Genomic DNA, 23,753 nt, shown 5'->3' with positions numbered 1-23,753 from the left:
CATGGCAGAAGGCCATGATTCATATTCCGTCCCTTTCGAAAAATTAGATGGCAGAAACTGGGAGGAATATAGTAGAAGGCTGAAGGCATGGCTGGTGGCGAAGGGTCTTTGGGAGGCCGTGCAGGGACCCCCACTTGCTACACCAGGGGCTGGAGCTACAGCAGCTGAGATAGCAGAAGCCCGTAATTCCCAGAGGAGGAACCAGAGGGCCCTGGGAGCAATCGTGCTTAGCCTGGATGGTTCGCAGCTACCTTTGGTTGAGGGCCTGGAAAATGCATGTGAGGCCTATCAAGCGTTGGAACGGGTGCATCACAGAACCACGGCTGGGGCAAAGATCCACACCACCAGACGCTTGTTTGAGATGAAGTTACGTCCTGGGGATAGCATCAGGAAGCATGTAACTGATATGCTGGCCGTTTTTAACCAGCTGCGACTGTTAAATATTAATTTTCCAGAGGAGCAGAAAGTGTACATTTTGTTCAGCTCTCTGGACAAGAGTTATGACAATCTGTGTCTAACTCTGGAGTCTCAGGATCCGCAACAGCTGACGCTGCATTACGTGGCGGGACGCTTGCAGGACGAAGAAGAAAAACGCAAGAAAGAGGGCAGAGCTGGCACCGGGAGCTCTGGGTGTAAGGGCGGAGCCAAGCCAGCGGAATGCACTGTTCAGGCTTTTTCCACTGTTCGTCGGTGCTACGTTTGTAATTCCACGGAACATCTGCGTCGTAATTGCCCCCACCGGAGCAGAGAGGCAAGGCAGGATGTTGTCAAGGTCAACTCTCATGGGAACCAGTCGGTTTTCCATGGCAACCAGTCTGGGAGAACAGCCAGGCGTGGGGCTGAGTCAGGTGGACGTGACAAACATCAGGAGGAGACTTAGCAAATAACTGCCAGTCTGGCATTGTTTCAGAACAGTTGTGAGAAAGGTTCTGAGTTTTGTTTTGTGATAGACTCTGCGGCTAATCGCAATTTGATTCCAGAGACCCCTGCTGTCGAAATGTGGAATTGCAGAGCAGTTCAGGCTGAAAAAACTATACTTTTTGCAAATGGACAGAAACGAAATGTAACTAACGTTGTAAATGTTTCTTTTTCTATTCTGCAGGAGAAGTTGGAGTGTTGTACCGTTCCAGGGATACACCACTGTCTTTTGTCTGTACCTTATTTGTTAAAAAGGGGGTTTAAGGTTTGTTTTGAGGATGCTGTCTGCACAATCTCCAAAGGAGGGAGGATGCTTGCCAAGGTTAAAAAGGGGCAGAATGATCTCTTCATTCTTAAATCGTCTCTGGAGGGTGAGGGGAAGGTTGAGAAAGCACAAGCCCTGCGTGCTACAATTCCCAATCATGTGTCATGTGCCCATGTTTGGCATACTAGGACAGCTCATGGTTCTTTAGAAGAACTACAGACGCTGCCGGAGGTCGCCAAAGGTTGTCACATTGTAGAATGTGGATGTGAGATAGATTGTGAAGCATGCAGACATGCAAAGGTAAAAGGGTGCAGTTACCCAAAGGTGGAGAGGGTAACCACAAAGTCTTTTGAACTGGTTCACATAGATCTGTTGGGTCCCGTAAAGGAACCAAGTCTGGGAGGGGCCAGGTTTCTGCTGACGATGCAGGATAACTTTACGCAGAATACCTGGACGCACGGTCTCAAATCCAAGGAAGATGCAGCTCAGCTGATCAAAGGTTGGATTGAGGAGGTGGAACTAAGGTTCTCCACCAGAGTGGAAGCTGTCAACAGTGACAGAGGTGCTCAGTTCACAGGTTCTGCTTTGCAGAAGTTTTTTCGCAAGAAAGGGATACGTCACACAGTGACTTCACCCAATCAGAGGGGGGAGGCAGAGCTCAGGTGTGAGGCTCTGGTCAAAACTGCACAGGTGTTGCTGAAGGATTCTGGGTTGCCACCAAAGTTTTGGCTGGAGGCAATCCGGTATGTGAACTTCACCTGGAATCGTACCTACAATTCAGTGGTAGGTGACACACCGTTTGGTTTGTTGCATGGCAGGAAACCCCAGATTCATTTTCTGTGCAGGTTCGGTTCGCATGCATCTGTGCCGGTGCCTGAAGTTTTGCAAGGGCCAGATGGATCCAAGTTCCGGAAAATGATCTTCTGTGGGTATGAGCCAGCAGCGCGTGCATGGAGGTTTGCGTTCCCATCAGGTGATCAGAGTAAGTTGCTGATCAGCAAACACGCTGAGTTCTATGAACAGGATGAAAGGTCAAAGACTCCTGTCAAGCGTGATGTTCTTTCAGAGTGTCTTTCTGATTCAGAACAGGAAGATTCTGAGGGGGAGGAAGGAGAGGCTGAGTCTGCTGATGACGATCAGGTCACTGACCAAAGTCTGGAGCAGGGTGGGGCATCTCCACAAGTTGTAAAAAGAGAGGTCAAAAGTGAGCCTAGTTCTCCAGTGAGTGTAATGGAGAGGATTCAAAGACGTTTTAAGTCAGAGGGGGAATCCCGTGATGCTGAGGACACACCTGCTGGTGATGGTGAGACAGGGGAAGCATCTGAGTTTGTGCCCAGGCGATCCAGTCGCACAACGAAGGGTATTCCACCTGAAAGATATCAGGCCACAGGTGCGTGGGTAAGTTTCGCACAGTGTGAGTCTGAGAGGTATGCGGATGTTCCACAGGTATTGTCAGAATGTGATGCAGAGGGGGTATGGGAGTCGGAACTTAACAGGTTAAGTTGTTCCCATGATGCCTCAGCATTCTGACGTCAGCTTTGGAAGCTGGGAGGAGTTTTCCTGACTGTTCCTCTCGGTTTTTGAGAGAGAAGGACGCAGTTTGTCATGGCTGCGAGAAGTCCTGGAGTTTTCTGGGAAATGATGAAATAAAGAGCTGTAAATGGACATTACTGACTTCCGGTCGGCGCCAGTGTTTAATGGCGGTCCTTGCCTCGAGCTCCGAGGGAGGACTGCTCCGCAAGTTCGGGTCTGACCCGCTACGGCGAGCGGGGGACCCCTAAAATTACAGGCGCTGAAGCCTGTAAGCAAGGAGACTCGGCGGGCACCTTTTGCGCCCCCCGGTACTGTGAAAGAGCCTTTTTAAAGGCTACGGAGCAGCATCGGGTGTGAGCGCGGTGCTGAGAGTCGTCACCCAGCCTGCGGAGTGAAGCCGCGTCGCCATTGAACAGAGAGCGCCGATTCCTTCCTGAAATTGAATTTGGACTGCAAAACCCGTGAGTAAGATTGACAGACGGAACGGGACGTTTAAAGTGGAATTTTGAAATTTGGCTGAAAACGGGAAAGGCAAAAAGTAAGGAAGTCTGCCTCCCCGGACTGCATGTAAATAAAGCAACGAAAGAACAAAGCTGCATTTAAATGAAGGTTAACTTCTAAGCTGTTTAAAACCAGACATCGGATTTAAACTTCCCCCCAGTAAGCAGGAGAAGGGGGGGAGTAAAAGTGAAACGTATAAACCTGCTTGAAGGAGCGGAGGGAAGAGATCTTCCACTGTCAAAACCCTGAGTCGGGCTGCCGGAGTAAGCACCGGGCAACTGAACTGTCAACTTAAACTGGATACAAAGTTGGGGTTTTGACTGAAACAAAGTTATAAGACTTTAATGGAGTTATTTTGTGAACATTTGAGGATATTGAAACTGTAAAAAGTGTTTTGACTGTGGACTTTTGGACTCTGTTTTTGGATTCTTTGTTCCTTACTTTATGTGTCTCTGACTTTCTAAACTGGATACAATTAAATGCTCCCTCTAGAGGACTTAAAGAAAATTTGTTACTGTGAGAGGGAAAGAGTGGAACTTTCCACTTCTAAGCCTTTCCTGTGAGAATTGACCTTGAGGACATGAGTAGCCAACCAGATGAGATAACAACTAGATCCAAAGCAAAACAAACCCAGCAAACTCAAAAGAAAAGGGGCTCTATGCAAGGCACAATACCAGCTGGACAGGAAAAAGCACCAACTGCATCTATGGAGTCAATGACACAGGCATTGCTCAAAATAAACCAGTCTTTGGAAGCACTAACAAAGCAGTCAGCGGAGAATACAAAAAAATTGAATGACCTGACAACAAGATTGGACTTGAACACGGCAAGCGTAGCCTCTAATACAGACTCTATAAATAAGCTTATTCAAGAAAATTCAGAAACAAGAAAGATTGCTCAAAGTGCAAAAGACACAGCAGAAGAAACTAAGAGGGAGCTTGCACCAATCACAAAAAAGGTGAATGAACATGATGCAACCCTGTCTTTGTGGGAACTTCAGAGAAAGGAGAAAAATCTTAAATTAAGATCAGTTCCAGAGGAGGAGAAAGACAGTCTTGCAGAATTCCTCACAGAAAATATTCTGGAATTTTGGCAGGACGAATTTCAGGAGGAAGAATTTGAAATAACAACGGCCTTCCGGTTGGGCAGAAGGCAAGGCAAGAAGCCTAGGGATTGCTTGATTACATTGAGATCTAAAGAAGAAAGAGACAAAATACTAAATCTGTAAAAAGTGTTTTGACTGTGGACTTTTGGACTCTGTTTTTGGATTCTTTGTTCCTTACTTTATGTGTCTCTGACTTTCTAAACTGGATACAATTAAATGCTCCCTCTAGAGGACTTAAAGAAAATTTGTTACTGTGAGAGGGAAAGAGTGGAACTTTCCACTTCTAAGCCTTTCCTGTGAGAATTGACCTTGAGGACATGAGTAGCCAACCAGATGAGATAACAACTAGATCCAAAGCAAAACAAACCCAGCAAACTCAAAAGAAAAGGGGCTCTATGCAAGGCACAATACCAGCTGGACAGGAAAAAGCACCAACTGCATCTATGGAGTCAATGACACAGGCATTGCTCAAAATAAACCAGTCTTTGGAAGCACTAACAAAGCAGTCAGCGGAGAATACAAAAAAATTGAATGACCTGACAACAAGATTGGACTTGAACACGGCAAGCGTAGCCTCTAATACAGACTCTATAAATAAGCTTATTCAAGAAAATTCAGAAACAAGAAAGATTGCTCAAAGTGCAAAAGACACAGCAGAAGAAACTAAGAGGGAGCTTGCACCAATCACAAAAAAGGTGAATGAACATGATGCAACCCTGTCTTTGTGGGAACTTCAGAGAAAGGAGAAAAATCTTAAATTAAGATCAGTTCCAGAGGAGGAGAAAGACAGTCTTGCAGAATTCCTCACAGAAAATATTCTGGAATTTTGGCAGGACGAATTTCAGGAGGAAGAATTTGAAATAACAACGGCCTTCCGGTTGGGCAGAAGGCAAGGCAAGAAGCCTAGGGATTGCTTGATTACATTGAGATCTAAAGAAGAAAGAGACAAAATACTAAATCTACATTACCAAAAGGCTCTTGTAATCCAGAACTGTCAAGTTCAGATCTTCAAAGACATCCCTAAATACATTTTGGAGGTGAGGGCCTACTACAAAGATTTGGTTTACCTTCTGAAGAAGAACAGCATACCTTTCAGGTGGGAGTTCCCACAAGGATTGTCTTTTAACTACACAGGAAGGAAGATCAAAATAAAAACAGTTCAAGACAAAGAATTGTTTTTGGAAAGAAACCAGGAGGATCTACAGAAAGGAACAGTAGACACAACAGTAGAGAAAGAACCGACAGATATTGCAAATCTCTCATTTGGACTTTTACTACCATCGGAGGAGGAACAAAAACTTGGAGCAGTTGGAGGAGTAGGTACATAGTACCAAAATGTCTCTGCAACTTCTTAGTTGGAATTGTAATGGTCTTAACCTCCCCAGGAAGAGGCGCCAAGTCTTTCATATTTTGAAAAGAGAGCAATTGGACTTAATTTGCCTACAAGAAACGCATGTGACCAGGACACATAGGAAACTACTTATAAACAAGAGGCTTGGACAAGAATTCATCTCATCAGATAAAGTTAAAAAAAGAGGTGTTGTGATTTATGCAAAAGAGAAATTGGCTCCTAAAATGATCTTTAAAGATGAACAAGGAAGATACCTGGCAATAGAAATACAAGTTCAAGGGGAAAAAATTATGATATTGGGAATATATGCACCAAATGAGGGGAAGGCGGAATTCTTCAAGAAGTTGCATGAGACTTTAATGGACTATTTGGACTTTAAAATTATAATGATGGGAGACATGAATGGTGTTGTCTCCACTAACATGGATAAGGCACAGAGACAGATAATCTCCAACGATGGGAGACTTCCAAAGACCTTCTTTGAAATGACTGAAACACTGGACTTGATGGACATATGGAGAGTAAAGAACCCTCTGGAGAGGGAGGGAACTTTCTTTTCTGAAGCAAAGATGACCTGGACAAGGATTGACCAAATTTGGGTAACTAGTTCTATGGTACCGAAGATAAAAAAAGCAGAAATCTGCCCAAAGACTTGCTCTGACCATAACGCAGTGAAGATAGAGATGAAACTAACAACAACTGGAACCTTCAGATGGAGGATGAATGACGCCCTATTTAGAGATGAAGAGATTTACAAAAAGGCCCAAAAAGCACTGAAAGACTATTTTGAAATAAATTTGAGAACTGATGTGGAAAAAAGAACAATTTGGGACGCTAGCAAGGCCGTGATGCGAGGTTTCCTAATACAACAAAACTCCATAAAGAGGAAAAAACAGAATGAGAGAAAAGAAAAACTTTTGGAAAAGATAAAAGAAGCCGAAAAGAAATTGAGGTCCAAACCAAAGTCTCATGAGATTTTGAGAGAAATAAAGTATTATCAGACACAATATATGGAACTGATGAATCAAGAGATAGAATGGAAGATAAAGCAAATGAGACAAAGAACATTTGAATCGGCAGACAAATGTGGGAAACTCCTGTCATGGCAACTGAAAAAGAGACAAAAACTGAATACTGTGACAAGTTTGGAAATGGAAGGAAAAATTATCCACAAACCAAATGAGATAAATAACTGTTTCCAAAGTTTCTTTAGGAAACTATATGCACAAGGGCCGGTTAATGAGCACGAAATAGAAGAATTTATTAAAAAGCACGGATTACCAAAGATTTCAGATCAAAGTAAAAGGATTTTGAATGAGAAAATAACAGGACAAGAAATAGAGGACGCCATTCAGAAGATGAAACTGGGAAAATCTCCAGGCCCAGATGGTTTGACTGCTAGATATTACAAGGCACTGAAGGAATGGATAATACAACCACTGAAGGAAGTTTGTAATGAAATTTTGGAAGGGAAAAAGGCACCCGAATCGTGGAAAGAAGCTTTTATTTCACTTATACCGAAAACAGAGACTGAAAAGAATCAGGTCAAAAACTACCGCCCTATATCATTACTCAATGTGGATTACAAAATTTTTGCAGACATTTTAGCAAAAAGACTGAAGAGAGTTTTGGTGCAGGAGATTCATAAGGACCAAACAGGCTTTCTCCCAGGGAGACATATGTCAGACAATGTAAGGAACATTATAGACATTTTAGAGTTGTTGGAAGTAAAGATTAATAGAAAAGCAGTGATAATTTTTGTGGATGCGGAGAAAGCCTTCGATAACATTTGTTGGACCTTTATGAAGAAGAATCTTCAAGGGATGGGGGTAGGCCAAAGATTTGAAAACGGTATAGGTGCTATATACTCTAAGCAAAAAGCAAAGTTGATCGTTAACAATGTGGTAACGGAAGAGATTCCTATAGAAAAAGGTACACGACAGGGATGCCCAATATCACCCTTACTTTTCATAACAGTCCTGGAGGTCTTGTTGAACATGATTAGAGGGGACCAATTGGTTGAAGGTGTTCAGCTCGGAGCAAAAGACTATAAATTAAGGGCATTTGCAGATGATTTGGTATTGACTTTGAAACAGCCAGAGACCAGTACTAAAAGAGTTTTAGAACTAATTGACAAATTTGGTCAAGTAGCAGGATTTAAACTGAACATGCAAAAAACCAAAGTGTTAGAGAAAAATCTAACAATGGCAGAAAAAGACAAGTTTCAGAGGGAAACAGGTTTAACAATAACAAAAAAGGTGAAATATCTGGGTGTGAACTTGACTTCTAAAAATGTAAACTTATTTAAAGACAATTATGATAAATGTTGGACAGAGGTGAAGAAAGATCTAGAAATATGGTCAAGGTTGAGACTTTCCTTGTTAGGCCGAATTGCTGTCATCAAGATGAATGTATTGCCTAGAATGTTGTTTTTATTCCAGACACTCCAGATCTTGGATAAGATGGACTGTTTCAAGAGGTGGCAAAAAGACATATCAAAATTTGTCTGGCAGGGCAAAAAGCCCAGAATAAACTTTAAGATTTTAACTGATGCAAAAGACAGAGGGGGTTTTGCCCTGCCGGACTTGAGACTTTATTATGAATCGGCAGCTTTTTGCTGGCTGAAACAATGGCTACTTCTTGAGAATACAGACATTTTGGATCTGGAAGGGTATGACAATAGATTTGGTTGGCATGCATATATATGGTATGACAAGGTAAAATTGCATAAAGGCTTTAAAAACCATATTGTGAGGAAAGCACTGTATAATGTTTGGATAAGATATAAAGATTTGCTGGAAAGTAAAACCCCTAGGTGGTTATCACCAATGGAGGCTAAAGAGATAAAAAAACTAAATATGGAGTCCAATTGGCCAAAATATTGTGAAATTTTAGAACAAGATGGTGAAAGAGTTAAATTGCAGAGTTTTGACAAATTAAAGTCTAAGGTACGAGACTGGTTGCACTACCATCAGATAAACGAGGTATTTAAACAGGACAGGAAAATAGGTTTTCAGATGGAGAGGTCGAAATTAGAAATAGAACTGCTAGAACCCAATACTAAGAACTTGTCGAGAATGTACAATTTGCTGCTGAAGTGGAATACACAAGATCAAACAGTAAAATCAGCCATGATCAAATGGGCACAAGACATAGGTCATGACATAATGTTTGATGACTGGGAACAGTTATGGAATACAGGTATTAAGTTTACAGCTTGTAATGCATTAAGAGAGAATATAATGAAAATGATCTATAGGTGGTACATGACCCCAGTCAAACTTGCAAAAATTTATCATCTGCCCAGTAACAAATGTTGGAAATGTAATGAGACTGAAGGTACCTTCTATCACCTTTGGTGGACCTGCCCGAAGGTAAAGGCCTAATGGGAAATGATCTATAATGAAATTAAAAAGGTCCTTAAATGGACATTTTTGAAAAAGCCAGAGGCCTTTCTCCTGGGCATGGTAGGCCAATTGGTGTCAAGGAAGGACAAAACATTTTTTATGTATGCTACCACAGCGGCAAGAATTCTTCTGGCAAAGTATTGGAAGACGCAGCAGCTACCTACTCTGGAAGAATGGCAAGCGAAGGTGATCGAGTATATGGGAATGGCAGAGATGACCGGCAGAATCCGTGACCAGGGGAGAGAGACGGTGGAAGAAGATTGGAAGAAATTCAAAAAATATCTTAAAGACTGTTGTAAAATTGATGATGGCTGAGATGTTATGGTTATAAGAAATAGAGAATTGCAGCTGTAAATCATAACTTTAAAGAATGCAAAACGAAAATGAGCGAATTAACGGAACGAAGGGTTGCTGAGAAAGGGTTAACATAAGGATGCAGAAAAAGGGAGGTATGGGGAAGTCCGGGAAAGAAGGTGTATGAAAATAAGCTTAAGAAATTATACATGTTTATTTGTTTGTATGTTCTGTATGGTTTTGTTTTGTTATTTGTTTTATTATATGTTCGGAAAATTAATAAAAATTATTATAAAAAAAAAAAAGTAAATGGACATTACTGTGCTCTGTGTATTTGTCGGAAGCTACGTGACAGTTTTCCCGCTGTGTGTTTACTCTGCTAGGCGTGCCTGGAAGAAGCAGAGTTGCGCAGAGGAAGCGCGCCGGACCGCTGTAAATCAATTAGCAGGCACGCACTAATCAATATATCTACATCTCCCTCCCTGCCTCCTTTGCCCTAAATAATAACTACTTCTTCTTCTTCTTCTTCTTCTTCTTCTTTATAAATATTTTATTAAATTTTCAAATACAAAGTTAGAAACATACACTGAAGAAAAAGATAAAAGAACAAGAGAAAAAAGAAAAGAATAAAGAAAAAAAACCAACCATTCAACACATTTTTTTATATAACTAACTGGACTTCCTCACATCTCCCATACCCTGCATTCTTTATAATAAAAATATCAGCAAATTATTACCTTGTTTCATACCTTATTTTGTACTTTTCAAATACTATACCTCCAAATTTAACATACTTTTCATCAATTACTTATATCTTAAATTAAACATAGTATTACCTTAGATTTTGACCTTTTCTTACTTAAAATATAATTTCCTGTTTCCCAATTCTAATTGCTGAAGCTATAGTTTCCGAATCGTGTAAATTTTTAACATTCATACAACTTATATTGTTTTTGTAAATAGTCCTTAAATTTTTTCCAGTCCTCTTCCGTTGTTTCTTCTCCCAAATCTCGGATTCTGCCAGTCATTTCAGCCAGTTCCATGTAGTCCATCAATTGCGTCTGCCATTCTTCCAGCATGGGCAAATCTTGGGTCTTCCAGTGTTTTGCGATGAGTATTCTTGCTGCTGTTGTTGCATACATAAAGAAAGTTCTATCCTTCTTTAACACTTTCTGGCCGACAATGCCCAAGAGGAAGGCCTCTGGTTTCTTAAGAAAGGTATACTTAAATACCGTTTTTAACTCATTATAGATCATTTCCCAAAAGGCCTTCACTTTTGGACAAGTCCACCAGAGGTGAAAGAATGTCCCTTCAGCCTCCTTACATTTCCAACATTTATTATCAGACAGGTGATATATTTTTGCAAGCTTGACTGGGGTCATGTACCACCTATATATCATTTTCATAATATTTTCTTTCAAGGCATTACATGCCGTGAATTTCATTCCGGTGGTCCATAACCTTTCCCAGTCCTCAAACATGATGTTATACCCAATGTCCTGAGCCCATTTTATCATGGCTGATTTGACTGTCTCATCCTGAGTGTTCCATTTAAGCAGCAAGTTATACATTCTTGAAAGTACCTTAGTCTTTGGTTCAAGCAGTTCTGTCTCTAATTTCGATTTTTCCACCTGGAATCCTATTTTTTTGTCCAATTTGAAAACCTCTTGGATTTGAGCGTAATGTAACCAATCTCGCACCTTATTTTTTAATTTTTCTAAACTCTGCAGCCTCCAATTGTCTCCAATTTTTTCTATTATTTCCCAATATTTCGGCCAACCGGCTTCCATATTGGGTCTTTTTCGGGCCTTGGCCTCCATTGGTGATAACCATCTCGGGGTCTTATTTTCTAATAAGTCTTTGTATTTTGTCCAGACAATAAATATTGCTTTTCTGACAATATGGTTTTTGAACATTTTGTGAACCTTTACCTTGTCGTACCACAAATATGCATGCCAACCAAAAGCATTGTTAAACCCTTCCAGATCCAGGACATCAGTGTTCTCTAAAAGTAGCCAATCCTTCATCCAGCAGAAAGCTGCAGCTTCATAATATAACCTTAAGTCCGGCAGGGCAAATCCCCCTCTTTCCTTTGCGTCAGTTAGAATTTTAAATTTTATCCTGGGCTTTTTGCCCTGCCAGACAAACTTAGAGATATCTGTCTGCCACTTTCCAAAACATTCCACTCTGTCCACAATCTGAAGGGTTTGAAACAAAAACAACATCTTCGGCAATACATTCATTTTTATAGCTGCAATTCGACCCAACAAGGAAAGTTTCAATCTTGACCAAGTTTCTAAATCCTTTTTGATTTCTGACCAACATTTTTCATAATTGTCTTTAAATAAATACAAATTTTTAGCAGACAAATTAACCCCTAGGTATTTCACCTTTTTAACCACATTTAACTCTGTCTCTTTCTGAAACCCCTCTGCTTCTAAAGGTGTCAATTTTTTCTCCAAAACCTTAGTTTTTTGCTTGTTCAATTTGAACCCCGCCACCCGACCAAACTCATGAATTAATTCTAAAACTCTTTTCGTACTAGATTCTGGCTCCTGTAATGTTAAAACCAAGTCATCTGCAAAGGCTTTCAGTTTATATTGTTTCTCTCTGACCTGTATTCCTTGCACCAACCGGTCCTCCCTAATCATGTTCAAAAGCACCTCCAGGACAGAAATAAATAACAGAGGGGATAAGGGGCAACCTTGTCGTGTTCCTTTTTCAATTTTGAACTCTTCTGTCACCACATTGTTAACTATCAATTTAGCTTTTTGCTCTGAATAAATTGCCTCTATTCCATTTTCAAACCCCCGTCCCACTCCCATCCCTTCCAAGTTTTTTTTCATAAACTTCCAAGAAATGTTGTCAAAGGCCTTCTCCGCATCTATAAAGATTAATACTGCTTTTGTATTGATGTTAGTTTGCAAAAGTTCCAAAATGTCAATAATATTCCTAGTGTTATCAAACAAATGTCTACCTGGGAGAAAGCCTGCCTGGTCTTTATGAATTACTTCATTTAGTACTTTTTTAAGTCTACTTGCCAAAATGTCTGCAAAAATTTTATAATCCACATTTAGGAGTGAGATGGGACGGTAGTTCTTAAGTTGAGTCTTTTCAGTTTCCACTTTAGGTATCAATGTGATGAAAGCTTCTTTCCACGATTCCGGTGCCTTCTTCCCCTCCATAATCTGATTGCATACCTCCATTAATGGTTGTATCAAAAAGTCTTTCAATATCTTATAGTACTTGGAGGTGAGCCAATCTGGGCCTGGAGATTTGCCTAGTTGCATATTCTGAATGGCACCCTCAATTTCTTGTTGTGTTATTTTATAGTTCAGGATTGTTCTCTTTTCCTGGGCTAATTTTGGTAATCCATTAATTTTTAAAAATTGGTCTATCTCAGTCTCTTCCTGCGGCCCTTGAGTGTAGAGCTTTTTGAAGTATCTCTGGAAACACTTTCTAATTTCCTCGGGTTTCTGGATATTTCTCCCTTCAATCTCTAAGTTAGTAACTGTGTTCAATTTTTGTCTCTTTTTCAACTGCCATGCTAGCAGTTTCCCACACTTGTTCGCTGATTCAAATGATCTTTGTTTCATTTGTTTAATTTTCCACTCAACTTCTTGATTTATCAATTTAGCATATTGTGCTTGATAGAATTTAACTTCTCTCAGAACCTCCTTCGATTTTGGTTTTGATCTCAATTTTTTCTCTCCATCTCTTATCTTCTCTAAGATCTTATCCTTTTTTCCATTCCAAAGTCTTTTCTTAATCGTGTTCTGTTGTATCAAAAACCCTCTCATGACTGCTTTACTTGCGTCCCAGATTGTTCTCTTTTCCACCGTAGTGTTCAAATTTATTTCAAAATAGTCTTTTAAAGTTTTTTGGGCCTTCTTCACAATCTCCTGATCTCTTAATAGGGTGTCATTCATTTTCCATCTGAAGGAACCGATTGGAGTAAGTCTCAGTTCCACTTTCATGGCGTTATGGTCGGAGCAGGTTTTTGGGCAGATTTCCACTTTTCTAGTCTTAGGTGCCAGCCCTCTAGTTATCCATATTTGGTCGATTCTTGTCCATGACAAATGGGCCTCAGAAAAGAAAGTTCCTTCTTTACCTAAGGGGTTCTTTGTCCTCCATATATCAATCAAGTCCATATTGTCAGTTAGTTCAAAGAATGTTTTGGGTAGTCTGCCGTCTTTTGTTAAATTTTGATTTTGTGACTTATCCATGTTTGTAGAGACCACCCCATTCATATCTCCCATCATAATGATGTTGGTATAGTCTAGATAGTCCAGCATTATCTCATGCAGCTTCTTATAAAATTCTGATTTCCCCTCATTCGGTGCATAGATTCCTAATATTAAAAATTTTTCTCCTTGCGTCTGTATTTCAATTGCCAAAATTCTTCCTTGCTCATCTTTGAATAGAAATTTTGGTGACAGGCTCTCCTTTGCATAGATCACCACTCCTCTTTTCTTGACTCTGTCCGATGAAATAAATTCTTGGCCTAGTCTTTTATTAATTAGCACTTTCCTGTGGAGCCTAGTCACATGTGTTTCCTGCAAGCAAATAATGTCCAATTGTTCTTTTTTCAATATATGAAAGATTCTTCTTCTTTTTTCCGGGGAATTCCCGCCATTAATATTCCAACTGAGAAGCTGCAGAGACATCCTGGATCAATCTGTTAGTCCTGTGATGGCGTCTCTTCCTTTTGGTCCTCTGGTCCCGAGGGTGCAGGTGTCGGTGCAGGTGCAGGCAGAGGTGGTGGCCAAGATCCTGCTGCCCCCTTTTGAAGGTCTTCTTCGTGGTCGTTCAGAAACTTTTGTTGGTCTTCTGCTGTTTTGATTTTAATTTTCTTTCCTTTGAAGTTAAAAGATAATCCTTGGGGAAACTCCCACCTATAAGGAATTGAGTTGCCTCTCAGTAGTCTTGCTAGTTCTGTGTATGTAGCTCTGAGGTCCAAAAGTTGTTTCGGTATGTCTCTGTAAATTTCTGCTCTGTTGCCTTGAATAACAAGTGATTTTCCAAAATGAAGGCCTAGTATCTTATCTCTCTCTTGCTTGGATCTCAAAATGATCAAACAATCTCTGGATCTGTCCTTCCTCACCACTCTTCCCAGTCTAAAAGCAGTCACAATTTTACAGTCCTTGTCTTCTTCTATACCCCAGAACTTTGAAAATTCCGATGTCACATAACCAATCAAGTCTTCCTGTTCAAGTTCTGGAATAGCTCTCAATCTGAGATTGTTTTCCCGATTTCTCAATTCAACCATAGACAGGTAGGCCTGTTGTTCACTAATCTGTTTGTGCAGCGGCTTCACCTCCACTTTTATTGCCTCGGCCTTCTGATTGGCTTCCTCTGCTTTTTGATTGGCTTCCTCAGCCAATTTACGATTTTCTGCAGTTGCTTCCTGGAGATTCCCAATTGCTTGTGTATGTTGAGCAACTTGATCAGTCAGTTTACTAATAGAAGCTGTGGCTTGGTCAATTTTAGTCGAATGCTCGTCCGCCTTTTGGTTTAAAATTGCCAGTTGTTCCAAAATTTGATTTAAGACTGTTTCAGATCCTCCTGAAGCCATATCCTCTGAAGATGTCAGCTCAACTTCCCCTTCTTGTGTTCCTAAAACAGTTGGGACAGATGATCTGCGTGGTTGAGAAGTCAAGGTTGTTTGTACCAATTGTTTTGCTTTCGTTTTAGCCAATCTTGCTTTCCCTGTGCCACTCATTCCAAACCTGTCTATGTGTCAAGGTCAAACTATATGCAGTCCCATGGGAAAGGCAGTTCCAGAGTATAAACAACAAGGCAGCAAAGAATCAAAACAAAATACAGTTCCCAGACAGTTATAAATCCAAAATCCTCTAGGGGGAGTACAACTGTAATTCAGAAGAAAGAAAGAGGTTTTTCCGCCATTAAAGTCCCTGCAGTCCAAAACAAATTTCAAAAGAACCTTCAACTTCCTTTTGGCATGTAGAGCTTTTCCCAAGTTAAAACAAAGTCTCAAAGAAGGTGCAAGAAACAGTTTCCCTGTTTCTATCCAAACTGTAACGCTTGCATGTAACACTTTCAAATTAAATACAGTTTCAGCAATTTGACAGTTCTTCTTTAACATGGCAGTCCGAGGCTTTGGGTTTCTTAATCATTTATAAATCCAAAGGGGAGAGGAAAAGTCCGATCAAAAGTCCAATATAAATACAACAGAAATGTCTCTTTTAGTTTCTCAGAAACAAGCTCAATTATTGCACGATAATCCAAACTTTTTACAGTCCTTTTTAAAGCGCTTCCCGCTTGTCAAAACTTTTGCTTTGATCTCTTAAGCACGATCGGAAGACGGACTTCCTGGTTGCGTCTCCCGTTTTCAGCCAAATTTAATCACTTTAGTCCCGATACTTTTAAGTTCCCTACTCACGGGTTTGTAGTTTAGAATCTGATGTTCCAAGAAGAAAGGTCAGCGCTCATCAGCAGCAGCCGCGCGGCTTCGCTTCCGCAGAAAGAGCGATGAACTCACAGCACCGCTCCCCCTTCCACGTTCCGGAGCCCCTTACGGGGTTCCTTCTTCGTTTCTGGGGGGGCTTCTGGTGCCCGCCGAGTCCCACGGCCACGGGCTCGCTCTGCCTGTGGTTTTTCTTAATGGGTCTCCGCTTTGCCGCAGCGGACGACCCTTTTCTGCGGAGCTCCTCTTCACAGCGCAAAGAGGACCACCATTGCTGTTTCGCGCCACCTCCGGAAGTCCTCCTCCTCCTCCTCCTCCTCCTCCTCCTCCTCCTCCTCCTCCTCCTTCTTCTTCTTCTTCTTCTTCTTATTATTATTATTACAGGGCCTACCAGCTACACGGTGGGCACCATGTCAGAGCGCTTTGATTGCCACTATTGCCGGGACAACCTGCATGGGAAGAAGTATGTGCAGAAGGAAGGGCGCCACTGCTGCATCAAATGCTTTGAGAAGTTCTGCGCAAACACCTGCACCGAGTGCAAGAAACCCATCGGGGCTGATTCCAAGGTGGTTATTTTAATAGTTTGCTTGTTTGCTTAATGCAAGCATAGGCAAACTTGGCCCTCCAGAAGTTTTGGGACTACAATTCCCATCATCCCACCACTGGTCCTGTTAGCTAGGGATCATGGGAGTTGTAGTCCCAAAGCATCTGGAGGGCCAAGGTTGCCTATGCCTGGCTTAATGCAGTGTTTCCCAACGTTGGGTCTCCAGCTGTTTTTGGACTACAATTCCCATCATCCCTGACCACTGGTCTTGCTAATTGGGGATGATGGGAGTTGTAGTCCAAAAACAGCTGGAGACCCAACGTTGGGAAACACTGGCTTAATGGATATTTCTATCCCACACTTCCCCACCCCCCCTAAAGTAGTGTGGGGCTGTTTAGGGAGGCGGGAGAGGACCCGCTGTTTAATACAGGCATAGGCAAACTCGGCCCTCCAGATGTTTTGGGAGTACAACGCCCATCATCCCAAGCTAACAGGACCAGCAGTCAGGGATGATGGGCATTCTAGTCCCCAAGCAGCACACATGAAAAACTGTAAACAAATCCTTATTTCCTGATGAATAGCCTTTGGATTCTGGACACATGGTCAGCAGACCCTGTGCACCTTCCAGCGGACATTCAATGGAATGGCTTTCACCCCACCATCAACCTAACAAATAACCAATCTATGCAATAAATACATTTTCTGGACACTACTATAAAAAGACAGGATGGGCACATAGACACATTTTTTATATATATTTCTTCCTAACTTGTGCTAGCAAGTCCCTTTGCTGAGCAGAGTGCATTCCCCTTTTGAATGCACAGCGGCTGGCTTGAGGCAAGCTTCTCACACAGGCAGGGATGATCTACCAGTAGATCTGTGGCCGATCCTGGTAGATCGCCAAATCCTTATTGTGTACAAAAAGTTACTGGGGTAGGGGAGAGCTACAAAAAAAAACTCTATGCAATACTCCCCCCAACACACTCTTGCTTTTAAATGGGAAACAGTGAAAATCATCGGGTGGAGGGGAAATGTGTAGAGAAATTGGAACGGAAGCTCAATAAGCTAAGGCTGTCATATAGAGAGAGAAAGAGAGAGAGAGAGAGAGAGAGAGATGATAGATGATAGATGATAGATGATAGATGATAGATGATAGATGATAGATGATAGATGATAGATGATAGATGATAGATGATAGATGATAGATGATAGATGATAGATGATAGATGATAGATGATAGATAGATAGATAGATAGATAGATAGATAGATAGATCAGGACCAGGGAGTCCCCCCCACCTGCCCCCCCCCACAACCAGACTTCTGTCTTGTCAGGATTCAACCCCAGTTCTGCTGCCTTCTCCTCCTCCCTCCCTCCAGGAACTGCATTTCAAGAACCGCTACTGGCACGAGAACTGCTTCCACTGCTTTAAGTGCTCTGTGTCTCTGGTCAATGAGCCCTTCATGCTGAAGGAGCACAACAAAGTGTGGTGCAACAAGTGCACTATGGGTCAGGCCCCCCACTGCAAGGGCTGCCAGAAGCCCATCGTGGCAGGTAGGACTCCTCTCGGCTGCCTTGCGCCCCTTTGCTTCTTGCCCCCCTCGATCATGGAGCATTGCCCTGGGACGGTCAGCAGGCTTATGGAACATTTCTCTTACCAAGATACTTACATAACATGAATTCATTTTTAACTTTGCGCACAAAACCAGGGCTGTCTTGAGTATGAGCACTGCTGGGATGCAAAGACCCACCCAGCGACCCCGTACTACTACTACTACTACTACTAATAATAATAATAATAATAATTTATTATTTCTACCCCGCCCATCTGGCTGATTTCCCCCAGCCACCCTGGGTGGCTCCCAATCAAGTGTAAAAAAACAATACAGCATTAAATATTAAAAACTTCCCTAGGATAGCTGCTACTTTCCTTGACATCTGATGGGAGGGTGTTCCACAGGGTGGGCGCCAATACCGAGAAGCCCTCTGCCTGGTTCCCTGTAACCTCACTTCTCGCAATGAGGGAACCACCAGAAGTCCTTCATGGTGGAGACACTCCTTCAGGTATACAGGACTGAGGCCGTTTAGGGCTTTAAAGGTCAGCTCCAACACTTTGATTTGTGCTCAGAAACGTCCTGGGAGCCAATGCAGATCTCTCAGGACCGGTTTTATGTGGTCCTGGCAGCCGCTCCCAGTCCCCAGTGTAGATGCTGCATTCTGGATTAGTTGTAGTTTCCGGGTCACCTTCAAAGGTAGCCCCACGTAGAGTGCATTGCAGTAGTCCAAGCGGGAGATAACCAGAGCATGCACCACTCTGGCGAGACAGTCTGTGGGCAGGTAGGGTCTCAGCCTGCGTACCAGATGGAGCTGGTAGACAGCTGCCCCGGACACAGAATTGACCTGCGCCTCCATGGACAGCTGCGAGTCCAAAATGACTCCCAGGCTGCGCACCTGGTCCTTCAGGGGCACAGTTACCCCATTCAGGACCAGGGAGTCCTCCCCACCAGCCCACCCCCTGTCCCCCAACAACAGTACTACTGTCTTGTCAGGATTCAACCTCAATCCATTAGCCGCCTTCCATCCTCCAACTGCCTCCAGGCACTCACACAGGACCTTCACTGCTTTCACTGGTTCCAATTTAAAAGAGAGGTAGAGCTGGGTATCATCCGCATATTGATGGACACCCAGCCCCCTGATGATCTCTCCCAGCGGCTGCATGTAGATGTTAAAAAGCAGAAGACAGAACCCTGAGGCACCCCACAAGTGAGGGCCCTGGGGTCTGAACACTCATCCCCCATCACAACTTTCTGGACAAAAGTTAGTTTAGCCCTTCGCACATGCGCCGCTGGGGTGCAAAAACCCGCCCAGTGCCCCCAAAATTTAGTTAATTTTGCATGCACGGCACCACGGGGAATGACAAGTGCCACCGTAGAGTCGGATAAGCGTCACCATTGCGAATGACAAGCACCACAGCTTTGGTAAATGAGGACACAAAATCGAAAGTCCTCGCGTGAAACAGTAGATCTACATTTTGGGAATACCTAGGTATAGATGTTTTTTGTTTTTCTAGCTCTGGCATAGGCAAACTGGGCTCTCCAGATGTTTGGGGACTACAACTCCCATCACCCCTGTCCACTGGTCCTGTTAGCTAGGGATGATGGGAGTTGTAGTCCCCAAACAGCTGGAGGACCGAGTTTGCCGACACCTGTTCTAGCTTTATTAAAAATTATCGTATTTCCCCGTTTATAGGACTAGGTTCCCCCCCCTAAAAATAATGTCAAAAATGAGACGGCGTCTTATGCACGGATCCATCTCACCCCCCTCGTTTTCTTCAATCTGAGTCCCCCCAAATAGAGGGCATCTTATGCATGGGGCCGTCTTATAGATGGGGAAATACAGTATTTATTATTTCATAACAGGTAGATAGTTAAGAGCTGAGGCAGCTCTTAACAAAGCCAGATGGCAAGAACCATATAATCAAAACCAGAAATCAGGTAGCTATTGTGGAAATAGGTATTCTTCATTGTCTGTTGGAATAGAGTTTTCGGCGGGTATTTAAAAGTGGAAACAGAGGGTTCCCACTGAATCTCTGGTAGCAGAATATTCTGCAATAATGGTTTGTTTCCTTTTCATTGTCAAATGAACATTCAGGCATCACTGCTTGCAGAAAGCAGAGTTGCGAACTGTTGCTCGGCTTTCTGATTCACATGGGATTTATGACCTGGAGGAGCACACAAGCATTTTTCCAACCCCAACCCACTATATTCAGTGTAATATAGTCCAAGAGATTTATTATTATTATTATTAATTTTCATCATTATTTCATTTCATTCTTATGCAGAATCTGCAGTGTCAGTTATGACATTGATAAAATCCCCATTTCCTCTTTCATGCTGTTTCTGTGACTTTCCTCCGCCACAACACGAGAGTCTTTCATATATTTTGAACTTGTCGTTGTATGTGTGTGTGTCAAGCTTTTTTGAGGGAGGAGGAAAGCCCCGTTAAAAGGGGGGGGGGTTTAAAGTCACTCAAAAAAAGATCGCTATGGATCAAAACAGCAACACAGAGAAAACTCTGTCTTCCCTTCCAGAGATCATACAACAACGGAGGGTGGGGTGAGGGGGCATGGCAGGAGTCAGTTTCAGCAATGAGCCAGACATCAACCGCTATCTACCAAAACCTCACGGGGATCTACCAGTAGATCACAATCGACCTGTTGGACATCCCTGCCCTATCCCTATCTCTATCTCCTATTCCTAACCCCTATTCCTATCTGTAACTCCTATCTATAACCCCTATCCCTATCCCCTAGTGTCTTGTGTTTTTAATATTCAATTGGGAGCTGCCCAGAGTGACTGGAGAAACCCAGCCAGATGGGTGGGGTATAAGTAATAAATTATTATTATTATTATTATTATTATTATTATTATTATTATTATTATTATTATAGCTGTCAGCTTGCCTTTCTTGAATCACAATTTTCTCAGCGCTATGAATTGCATCAATCTGGCAGCGAGCACCACCTCCTTCCCTCCCTCTCTTTGCAGGCGACCAGAATGTGGAATACAAGAAGACTGCCTGGCACAAGGAGTGCTTCACCTGCAGCCAGTGCAAGCAGGTGATTGGCACCGCCAGCTTCTTCCCCAAGGATGATGAGATTTATTGCACCTCCTGCCATGAGCAGAAATTCGCCAAGACCTGCATAAAGTGTAAGCAGGTAAGTTGGGCCGACACCCCCCCCCCCCCGCTTACCTGGATCCCATTCGGATCCTGGCTTTCCTCCAAAGGGCTTGGAGCTGTGTTCATTATCAGGGTTTCCTCCGCTGGTTCAGAAGGAGGAAGATGTGCCCACTCTCCTTTCGGCGCGGCCTATCTTGGTGCAGTTCTTGAACGGAGGACATATGGTGGAGATAAGGTCAGGGTCAAGGGAACCCTGGATGGTTCAGTCCAGTCCAAGGCGGCGATGGGGTTGTGGCGCTCATGGGGTTAGGGATGTTGGGATACTGCCAGGGAGACAAAGGCCATCATGCCTCCACGTCGTCTCAGGATGATCCATCAATCTCCCGTAGATACAGTATCAGTCAATTAGCGACACGAGCCTCGGAAATAGCTGTCCACATCTCAGGACTCATGCACGCCCTTTTTGCAGAGTTCGCACAACGAAAGATGCACTCAGGAGAGCAGCATATTTACAGCTTTATTCATCGGTGGTCAGAACAAAGGAAAAAACATGACTGCCTGCCTGCTTGTCGAGGCACAGAGAGAGAACAAAAGCTATATACAAAACAGAGACTTCCTGTGAGCAGGAAATACGCAGGCTGTGACTCACAACAGCCTGTCCGTTTTTTAAGGTGGAACGGAAATATCCTAACAAGGGATAGGGCAGGCATGTCCAACAGGTAGATCGTGATCACTGCCAGTTTTTAACTCTGTGAGTAGATCGCAGTCTCTTGGGAGCTGGCCACCCCTGGGATAGGGGATGGGGATAGGGGTTATAGATAGGGATAGGGATAGGAATGAATAGGTGATGGTGATAGGGATAGGAATAGGGATAGGGGTTAGGGGTTAGGAATAGGAATAGGGGCTAGAGATAGGAGTTAGGGATAGGGGATAGGGATACGGCAGGGGTCAGCAAACATTTTCAGCAGGCCCCACAAATAACCCAGAGATGTGTTGTAAATAAAAGCACACATTCTACTCATGTCAAAACATGCTGATTCCTGGACCGTCCGCCAGCCGGATTTAAAAGGCAATGGGGCCTTAGTTTGCCTACCCATGGGATAGGGGAAAGGGATAGGGCAGGCATGTTTTGGGGGCCTAATCTGACCAGCCGGTCAATTTAATCTGGCCTGCATGGCAGTATATGTCCTGGGGTAAAATCCTAAAAAAAGCTCAGCAACTTAAATCCTAAAAAAAAATCGTGATTTAAATCATGACTGACTAGTGATTTAAATCACTAGTCAGTCAGACTTTATTTAAATCCTTTTTTTACATAAAGGTTTGACCTTGCTGGCATCCTCTTAATATTTACAAGCGAAGGAAGGTTTCCTTTTTGGAATAATAAATTTTCAGAGTAGTTTTTACAGTTAAATAAAAAAAATGACTGATTTGGGGGGGGCTGCTAGGGGCGCCTTGGAAGATGGCCGACAATACCATCTCTCTGGCTCACACGGGGTAATTTAGGGGCTGATTATGGGAGTACATCAGCCTCCCGATTTCTTCCCAGGGGATGGGAAGATGCAGCCTCGTCCGCGGCTGCCCATAAATCACCCCCGAGTTCGAAAGGAGGAGGGGGTGGGGGCACTGGACGGAAAGCCCTCGAGTGAGCTCCGGATCTCCCTGACACTACTTCTGAGAGCGACGCTAGTTGCATTACTTAAGATTAACGATTGGATATAAAAAGTAAATGCACATGTTTCGAGCGAAGGAAAGGATATTTTAACTGCTAATTAAGCTAGCCACTGAGAAGTTAAAAGCGACGGGAATGAACTGAACAGAAGATTACCTCTAAGAATTACAGCTATGTCGGTATGTGGAAACGGAACGGAAAGGGGGGGGGAGCTTCTTCTTTTATTTACGATACTGCCTAACAACCCCTCCCCTAGAAGAACCGTCACATGACTGATAGCAAGTGAGATTGGAAAACAACTGTGTGGAATAGACTGTGTGGAAACAAAAATATTAACTAAAGGCTTTGCTTTTTAGAAGATATGGAAAGAAAATGAAAGGCTCTCTGATGACACACTTAATCGGGATCTGCCATTATGAGACAGACTAAGTTGCGAGATTGATAGTCAGAGGGGGAGGTGAGCCATTGCTTTGTTATCATGTTTGGATTGTGTCTTTGAGTCAACAAACCCTCCCCTGGAAAGACTGATTTATGGTGCAACTGGTCTGGGAAAATTAATGAGCAGATGCTTAAGACTTTATTACATCGGAACAGACTAAAATGGCGCCTGCCACTCGAACAGGACTGTTGGATCAGCGTGTGGTGATTTAAGGAGAGCCTTACAAAGTTCACACAGAAATATAACAATGTTTGGTTTAACTCGCCTGCGAAAACAACTCAGAGGCTATTAAGAAGAAAAATGATAACAACAAGAAGACTGGAAGATGGGATTTGTGAATATCAAAAGCAGCAGAAATATGAGATGATTGGATCCTTACTGAGCTCGAAACATAGGAACCCACAACAAAAAATTTAAAATTTGGCAAAATATTCGGATTATGTAATATGTATTGGTATAATTTGGAATAATTAATGTGATATGATTGGATTGTTAAATGGAAAACTTAATAAAATTATTATTTAAAAAATGACTGATTTGGTTCTACTATTAGAAATACATTGACAGATAATGATGAAATGATTATGAGGTTTAATAAGTTAACTGTTTCTATTTGGACAA

General features: G+C 42.6%; 1 protein-coding gene and 1 long non-coding RNA gene across 2 annotated transcripts in view; both read left to right on the top strand.

The window, feature by feature from the left end:
- Positions 1-23,753, top strand: part of LOC310697725 — a 951,570-nt gene that overhangs the window by 75,334 nt on the left and 852,483 nt on the right. The gene's annotated exons all lie outside the window — the stretch shown is intronic.
- Positions 1-23,753, top strand: part of LOC310697688 (four and a half LIM domains protein 1-like) — a 37,258-nt gene that overhangs the window by 11,257 nt on the left and 2,248 nt on the right. Inside the window, exons 2-4 of the mRNA XM_083484384.1 lie at positions 16,186-16,367; positions 17,724-17,898; positions 20,892-21,061. Coding sequence (XP_083340510.1) covers positions 16,186-16,367; positions 17,724-17,898; positions 20,892-21,061 — 527 coding nt within the window. The remainder of the gene's footprint in view (positions 1-16,185; positions 16,368-17,723; positions 17,899-20,891; positions 21,062-23,753) is intronic.

The sequence above is a fragment of the Podarcis liolepis genome, assembly GCF_965112155.1.
Source record: "Podarcis liolepis genome assembly, chromosome: W".
Classification (NCBI taxonomy): domain Eukaryota; kingdom Metazoa; phylum Chordata; class Lepidosauria; order Squamata; family Lacertidae; genus Podarcis; species Podarcis liolepis.
The sequence above is the reverse complement of the archived record's forward strand: the minus strand, read 5'-3'. Positions and strand labels throughout refer to the sequence as shown.